General features: G+C 38.4%; 1 protein-coding gene across 1 annotated transcript in view; it reads left to right on the top strand.

Annotated features, from left to right (window-relative positions):
* EDIL3 (EGF like and discoidin domains 3) overlaps positions 1-9153 on the top strand; it is a 254908-nt gene that overhangs the window by 22025 nt on the left and 223730 nt on the right. The window contains exon 2 of the mRNA XM_019652587.1: positions 5566-5694. Within this exon, the coding sequence (XP_019508132.1) occupies positions 5566-5694 (129 nt within the window). The remainder of the gene's footprint in view (positions 1-5565; positions 5695-9153) is intronic.

Below are 9153 nucleotides of genomic sequence, written 5' to 3'. Positions count from 1 at the left end.
GTGTGTGTGTGTGTGTGTGTGTGTGTGTGTGATGTCATGTCCCAAATACACCAAAGTTTCAGTCACAAAAGTTAAGAATGTAGCCACATTATAAACATTTGTTAATATGATGTAACTAAGGAAACTCTAGTACTGATTTTCCAGAAACCATTACATAAACAAACAAAAATATTCTGAGCATTGTATATTCATGATAAAAGATAGCCATTTAAACTACCTTTAAAAGTATTTTCTTATGAACTTACTTCTTCAGCTGCTGACAATTTTAATTCCATTTAAAGCATTTATCATAAATTACTAGCAGAGTGCTCAGCATAAAATAAGTGTGTAATGAATAAATGATATATAACCTGAAATTAGGAAGGAAAAAAATAGGCATTATGTTGAACAGGGTCAACAATCATCAAGAAGATGATTGGATAGGGGAGAACAACAAAAACATGAGTTTCCTAAAATCTCTAATTCTCATATGATTAGCCCACTTCTCACCTGGAGAAAGAAACCTGGAAACTTTTATATGTTTTACGTGCTCCTATTTAACATGAAAAACAAAACTTTCTGCCAAGTAAATATTGTGAGTTGAGACCTTGGGCTGCATTTAATATATTATCTTTATGTACTAGCTTGTATTCTGATTATTTCATCTTGCTAATGCTTTAAGTGAATGTCTTTATGCACACAGGAATTGTTAAATTAGGAGACTGAAACACTATTGAGAGTACACAATATTACATTTTTTTACTATATTATTTGGCAAAGAATTAAGATGCATGTAATCATTATGCAAAATTATACATTCTAATGATCTTGTTATTTATAATTGTAATACTATTACAGATATAATACTCTTGAAGCTTAAATTGTAATAGAGACAAAAATATTGAAACCTAAATATAAGTTTAAAGAACTTGAATCTTGAAAGCTGTAGAAAAGTTATAGACAGTATCCCAATTAATTGCAAAGCCAAAATATATTTATATTTTATAAGCCTAAACTTGAAATGGGTTTAGGCAAAAGATATGGTTACAACTCATTAGTGCTTTACCCTTGTTTGTCCAAAATGTATCAAACATCTATTGTATGCTGACCATGACTCTTCCCACAGAGAATATACGGTCCAATGGGGAAAAGTGACATGTAACCACTCATTTCAACACTCTATCATGAATACTCCCCAAGTACATACAAGGTATATCATATCAGTCCACAGCATGATTATTAGGGACAAAAGAAAAAGGAAAAAAAAAAGTCTGTGTATTCAGCAGGGTTAATTTCTTTCTTATCCCATAGTATAAGCAACAATATATACATACAAAATACCTTATTACAAAATAATGTTGGGGAAATGCTCATGACTGACAGTTGATTTCAAACATAGTTGAGCTAGAGTACTGTTAGCATAGCAGAGCCTATCAATATTTATAATATCTAAAGTACTCTGACCCTTCTGCTGAAAATACTCTGAAATATTTCTATGTAGGAAGGCTTTGGAGTCCTCTATAATTTATAGGAATGTGCTTAGTGAACTCATGCTGATTCTGTTTGCATCTGTCAAGACTAACATGTTGGCATACGGCTCTTCAACATGGCAGGAAGTATGGCTTAATGGAAAGGGCATAGATTTGTGGTAAGGTAGTATGTTAAAATCTTTGATTTTCCAGTTAGACATGTTACTTAACCTCTCCGAGCAAGGCTGTTTTCTTGTTTTCTTGCTTCTAAAACAATGACATACAAAAGAAAAAAAAAAGATATGGTGTATTCTATATATATTCATATACAGAGCATTATGAAGAATACTATGTGTAGTTCATATTGCATACAAGGCTCTCTGGAAAGGGTAAACCCTGATCCCACTTGCTTTCCCTCATCCTCATCCTTTAAATGAATATAAGTGAATTTCTTGGAGTAGGAAAAATATAGCAGTCACAACCTCGGTAGCAGGTAATCTTTTTCCAAGACCCAGATGTCAGCTGAGGTCATGATGTCCTTTGGGGAGTAAATAAAACGAGCTCCAACTCTCTAACTCCTTCATATCTTTTGGGAATCCCAGAGGCTGAACCAGGATTGTGGGACAGACTTCACCTGTGCCCTCAGGACGCCTCTAGAGTGTCTAGGATTTTAGATGCATCTGTCAGTTCTGTCTTCAGGTTCCTGCATCCGCTGGATTCTTGAATCCCATGGGTGTTTCATGCTGCGACCCCTCTTTTTTGCCAGGATGAGCCAGACGAATCACAGAGCCCTTCTTCCCGTTTGATTTCCCCAAACATCACAGGCAGGTCTGTTGGTCTAGCAAACTTGAGTGTAGACCTGGATATCGCAGCAGAGAGAGTTCACGTAACAGCTGTGCAAGTAATGTGAATTGACTTTTCGACCTCGCAATTTCTCACTAGCTGCTTTTCTTCACATAATACAGCCTCACAACACACTGCTTGAAACCCTCTCTTCCTGAAGTTTACCTCCAGCCCTGCTTTTGGGCTCTCTTCTCTAGGTGGTGCTCACCATCCATTCCTAAATTCTCCCCTTTGTTATGCATACTCACTAACTCATCCTCAGATTCTAGCCAAGTTCTACTTTTCTAAAGATGAAGTAAGCCTGAGGAAACCGCCATCTAATCAGGCTCATACTCTCCCCATGCTCTTCACAGTGACTTCCACTGATCACCTTTCTTGGAATCATGGCTTTAACTGCTCCCAAACACTGGCAGAAGCCTTATTAGTTCAGGTTTGGTGTTTTGTTTTTTTTTCCTTAATCAGTCTTTCATGCAGCTCTGGAAGTGGAAGGGAGAATGGAAATGATTTATTTTCTTTCTCATATAAATTATATCCCTCTCTTGAGAGGTCAGGAATAGCTTAATCATTTTTCGTTTTAATAACTTTTTCCCTTTGAGATACAATTCCTTAAACCCAATTTTCCTCATATGAGGGGCTCTTTTGTAGGGGTGGGCAGGGGGAAATCATTGAATTCTTATTAGGCTTTGTTTCTTCATCTGCAAAATTGAAAGATTGGACTAGGTAATCCCCGAGGTTCCTGATTTGTTTGAAATTCTGTAATTCTTTGACCATGATTATTTCGATTTATTTTTTCTTCAATGCTCACACATTGGTTATCAGTTTCCAGTTAATGAAAAACAAATCTGCCATGTTTTTTTTTTCTTATTTTGGAGTGAACTGATGAGTCAAAACTCTAATGTCACTTTTATTTCATTGTACTCTCCCCAGTTAGTTGATTCTCTAAGGAGTGTCAGTTTTAGAATCACAGATGCTTAATTTGAGAACTAAATGCATCACTGTTTATTTGGGAAGCATTAATATTTCTGACCTTTAGCTTTTTAAAAATGTGAAAGAGAACGGTAATGACAACCACCTTATCAAGTCGCTATGAGGAATAAATTAGATTATGTGAAAAGGATTTATAAATTGTAATTCACCATCAATTGTTACTTTATTTGAGAGGAGGGAAGCCTTATAAACTCAGAAAAAAAGAGGAGAGATACGTTCTGTAGCACAGTTTGCACCTTTTAGTGACAGAAGAAAATGATACCAATTGCCACACAACTGATCATTGGTATATTGTACGTTCTTCCTGTCTTAAGCAAACGTTGGCAATGTACCACCTCAAAGGCAGGTGTTGGCTAATTTATTTGACATGTACTGCACAGTGCCAAACTGTCTACTTAAGTAAATGTTTTGATTTTCATTGGCATGGAGCTATCTGGAGAAAAATCACAGATACAGTGATTTCTTTTCACTTTTTGAAAGTCATCCCTATCAAGAAGTGAAGATCCAGATATGATAGAGTTCCCACATTGTTTCTTATTTAATGCATATTTTCATTTGATTCTACAGCTATTGAATTTCACAAAAGTTTAAAGTGAAAAAAACCTGTTTCAAAAATAGCTGCTGGAGGAACAGAATTAAAAAGCCTTGCCTCAATGCAGGATAACATTGCCCAACCCCTGAGTGGTTCCTGTGGTTGACATCCTATTGTGCTGCTCAAAATGATGGTGGTGGGTTCCCTTTTCTCTCCATAAGCCTTTGAATGGCTTTGACCCAAACTTGAGTAGCCATTCACTACTGCATTCTTCCAATAGCCTTGCCTGGTGGAGTTCCCACCCGGTTGCCTCAAGCAATCACTATTTTTGTGCCCAACCCTTTCACCTTCCCTCTAGTCTCTGCTGAAACCATTTGCTCTTTTTCTTCCTTCGGGACTCTAAATTCACCTATTCATACATAGTCAGACACTAAGTTTAATTACTCTTGCTTTCTTTTTCTAACATGTATATCTTAACTTTCTTTTCAGTGATTTCTCTTTTCCTAATAAACATGTTCTATTCTCTCCAATTAAAAAAATAATAATAATAAGACAAAATTAGAAAATACTGTATTTTTTCCTTGGCTTCTCTTCATCTCCCAGGGAGAGTTTTTCGTTTTTCAACTTGTCTCTACCCTTCTTCACATTCTCCATCCTGGATACTTCCCTGAGTCAACTAGCATCGTCCAGGAAGCCAACTATAAGAGAGAACGAAAGGTGCAAGAGATTTGTGGGGGTGGGGAATGTCTGTGATGGAGAAAGGGGAGAGGGAGAAAGAGTAGTTAGGATGAGTTTATAGACTGTGACAAAAGCTTATAACTTTAAAGGGAGAAAATAAAAGAAGAGAGATTGCATAGAAAAAGCATCAGATTGCCTTGCCATTGGAAGAAATCCCAGCCATACCAATGGGGCACCCAGAATAAAGAATGTGCATTAGAGGAGCCGTGGTTCAGGCAGGGCTGGCCCAGCTCTACACCATCACAGGGTAGCATCTGGTTCTCTCCAAGGGAGACAGAGCACCGCACTTCTATGGGCTGTCACAGGTACCACTCACAATGGTGAAGTTACTTTCTTAAAGCTTAAAAAATGACTATCATCTCCTCTTCTCTATATTTGCAACTTTTGATGAGCTACTTCTTATTGATGGGCAAAAATGATGGTTCTGCAGAAGTATGCCCCACCATAAACTCTTCATAAATAATCTCTAAAAGTATTGCAACAGGCTATGGCCTCTATGGCTACATTCATTTGCAAGTTTATGTTCCTTTCACCAGCAGGGTGCAAAATTCTGTGTTCATGACTCCAAAAATTGCCATTCAGCATTAGTTTATAGACATGAAAAAGATATTTTCCAATTTTGAAACCTTAATAGCAATGCTTTACTTAGTGTTAATATTGTTTTTGAGTGCTCAGTGTGTGTCAGACACTGTTCTGGGTGTTTTGTGTGTATGACTTCATTTTATGTGTGTTATCACCCTGTGATGTAGATTCCATTAGTATTGACATTTAACAGAACATGAGACTGAGGCAAAGAGAAGTTAAATAAACCCTCCAAGACCACAGGGCTAGGAAGTGGTGAAACCAGGACTTAGACACAGGCCACTGGCACCCAGAGCCCACACAACTGGCACATTTCCTGTACCAATAGTACTCCGAACACTTTTCTCTGGGAAACAGTTAATTGCAAAAATGTTGATCCAATGTCTGCTTTAAAGCATATGCATTATGTAGCGATATTTTTTTTCTGTCTTTCAGGTCCTTGTATTCCTAATCCATGCCATAATGGAGGAACCTGTGAAATAAGTGAAGCATATCGAGGGGACACATTCATAGGCTATGTTTGTAAATGTCCCCGAGGATTTAACGGGATTCACTGTCAGCACAGTAAGTTTCCCCATGGCCACGGTGCTCTTCCTATTACTGATTGCACAGTATACATGTCACTCTGATTCTCCTGTGTAGTAGGCTAATAGAATCTTTGAGCAGCAGAGAGCCCTGGTGCCACCTCCTTCCACGCACCTCCTCCCCAGCCCGGGACTCCTGGACTGTGTTCAACCCCCTCGTGGCATGGGCGCTGCCAGTCTTCTGCTGCCCTTTTAAATATGGTCCAGCCATACTTGCAAAATGTTGCTTTTTGTATTAGCCAGACACCTGTCTTCTTCTTTCATACTTGTCCTGAAGCTACCTACTTCGAGCTGCCCAGACATAATTCTGTTGATCAGGTTTAGAGATGATACCCAGTAAAGAAAAGAAAGCTGCCCACCCCACCTTATCTGTAAGCCAGCTTCCTCCTTCTTAATATGTTGGCGTTTTTAGCATGGAAGTCTTTGAACATTCAACAAGTGTGTTATTTGCATGTCTTTCTTTTCTCCTCACTTTTATTTACCTTGGGAAGTTAAACAAACATGTCAATGTGTGATGGTTTCTCCCTAGAAGTACGGCTCAGCATGAAGGCCCGATGAGTGATGTGGGTCCTTAACGGCTGCAGGGTCTCAGCCAGCAGAGCGGCCCCTGTGGACTGTAGGCTGTCAGCAAGGCTCTTACAGCTCTCACTGTGAGCTGAGTCTTGTGGGAGGAATAAGATATTGATCAGAGGGAGGAGAACAAGGAAATGGCACATGGTATGGAAGGTGGGGATAGAGGCCTAAATACCAGAGTCGTGGTTAAGACCATGCTGTTAGGAACAAGTAAAGCAAAGCTGGATATGTCAGCCAGAGCGATTTCCAACCACCAGTAAAAAATATAAAGCGCTTCCTGGCTCTGAGACTTTGGGGGCATTTTATACTTTTCCAAATAGGTAGCATCACCAGGAGTCTGGAATTTCTGTAGAAGCCCGTTAGAGTACCAAGGACATTTGTGCTCCTTACAACTGGCACCTAAACTATGCATAGTTGTCCCTAAGAGCTCAGATCAACAACAAAGAACTGAGAGGATACTGATTTTTCTTAGGCTGGGTCCAGTTGCCACAGCTTTCTCCCTTATTGTAGCGTCAGTGTTCAGCCTTCGTATGTGAACACCGCAGCCCCTTCCTGGGAGAACAGATGTGGCAGCCCAACATCTTGGTTGCCTTCCATTTAATTGAACTTTACTTAATCCCATGAAGGGAATATTACTAGCCTTACTTATTTACAAACCTTTGTGATAGTATATCAGAGTAGCGCCCAGAGGGTGACAGTTTGGCCGTCACACTGGAGCTCAATTCAGAGATGCACATAGCAACCCCCAGAGGAACACTGCCCCCCCCAATGCCCCTGCCTGAAGTGAGAACAGAATTTTCATAATGGGATGTTGTCCAGTGTTCATAGGCAGGAACTGCACCTGAGGTCATATTCTAACTTTCCTATGCTGCAGGGCTCCAGGAGGGAGAGGGTGAGAGTATACAAAGGCAGGTTTTTACTGTGAGGAATCCTTAGAAGGACAGTGTTTGGAAGGCATGTGTAGACCCTAACATCACTTAAATATTTCATATTTATTAACCCTCCTACTCTAACCTACTGCTGATATCTGTGTGAAGTTGGGGCTGAAAAACTCTAAGTTCTAACTAATAATATTTGTACAACAACTCAAAATTGTTTTCACGTCTCTGGACCTTGATTTCTTCTTATTGTGAAGAAATGTTTAGTTTCAATTTAATAGCCGAGAAGTTCCATTGGCAACATCAAGTCATTATGTGTTTGTCTTGAGATAAGTGAGGTTGCCCTTGACAGGTGGCATTTGGGAAGTAGCTACCTGCCTCTCACTCCCACTCACTGGTTGGCTATGAATCCTTTCAAGAGAACCATCAGGTTTGGGGAAATAGAACAAGTCATTCTTGTCCCCATTCTCCACGGTGAGACTTCCAAGTCTTTCTCTCATACCTTACACCATACTAAACTGAGCTCATTAATCCACAGAATGGTGTTGAATTTCAAGCCTTATTTTGAAGCACAAAGAAACCCTCCCTTTCACAGCACCTGATCCCTCATAAGAAATTGCAATGGGAAGCCCTAATCTAAGCAGTTCAGTTCAGAACTGGGCTTTTGTGGTTGAAACAAACTGGCCCTATTCTCTCAAGTGCATCACTATTAGAAGCAACATAGAATGGAGGGAAAAGGACTAAATTTGGAATGGGAGACCTAGATTTCAGACCTGACCTTTACAATTATTAGATAAGTGGCCTTGAGTCAGTCACTTGAACTTCCTGCAACTGAAGACATATAAATTGAGGAATTGAATTAGAAATAGATTATCTTTTTTCTTCCCCACACAAGCTAGGAGAGTACTATGACTAAATAGGTAGCTTGCTTTCTGTAGAAAGGTTATCAAGTTTCCTCTTTATAGATGAAATTGAAAAAGATTATATTATACAATGGGAAAGCAGATTTAGAAATGCTGGGAGGCCTGAGAGCTTTTCCAGGTAGGAGAAAACAAAAGCAGCCTTTTTCATCCCTTGCACGAACTGCTAGGTATTAGGTGTGTTTTCACAGTGGTAATAGATGTATTGCCCAGAGGTGCTCTAGAACCTAGCTACTCAAAGTGTGGTGACACATCAGCAATTAGAAATGCCGACTTTCAGGTGCCACCTCAAACCAATTAGATATGAATCTGTATTTCAACAAGATCCCCAGTCGACTTTCACGCACAGGGAAGTTTTGAGAAATACTCCCAAGGCTTTCAGTAGCTAAAACTAATATCTTATAGATTAAGGTAGCAATTTCTGCATTCAGTTACATAATAATATATTACAGGCAAAATATTTATTATGGCTTTTACAAATCAAAACTATTAAAAATCAGCAAAAATGAGAGATGTATGAGTATAATATGAACATTTCATTTAGGAAAAGAATTGAAAAAAAAATCTTCAGATGTGCATAGATGAGGGAGAGGCTTATTAATTTAGTTCAGTGTAACAGAATGTGAATTAAATATCTGTTGGAATATAGCTAAATAGTTAAAGAATTTTAAGTTTCATGATACAGGAGTGACAAATACATAGTTAATAGGTATAGTTTAACCCTTTTGTGAATATGTTACAAATTAGAAAAAATGTCTCCAGTGCCATTAATATTACCTACATATACTTTTTTTTTTAATTAGTGAACTTTAGTTTTTAGAACAGTTTTAGGCTTACAGAAAAATTGAGCAGAGAGTTCCCATATATCTCTCTTCCTAATAGTTTACCTATTATTAACACCTTGCATTAATATATTTGTTATAATTGATAAAACGAAATTAATACATTATTATTAAAGTCAATAGTTTATATTAGGGTTCATGATTTATATTGTGTAGCTCTATAGGTTTTGAAAAATGCATAATATCTTATATCCACCATAGCCTCATGCAGAATAGTTCCACCCAC

This window comes from Hipposideros armiger, unplaced genomic scaffold (assembly GCF_001890085.2).
Source record: "Hipposideros armiger isolate ML-2016 unplaced genomic scaffold, ASM189008v1 scaffold_182, whole genome shotgun sequence".
NCBI lineage: Eukaryota > Metazoa > Chordata > Mammalia > Chiroptera > Hipposideridae > Hipposideros > Hipposideros armiger.
This window is presented reverse-complemented; position numbering and strand designations above follow the sequence as displayed.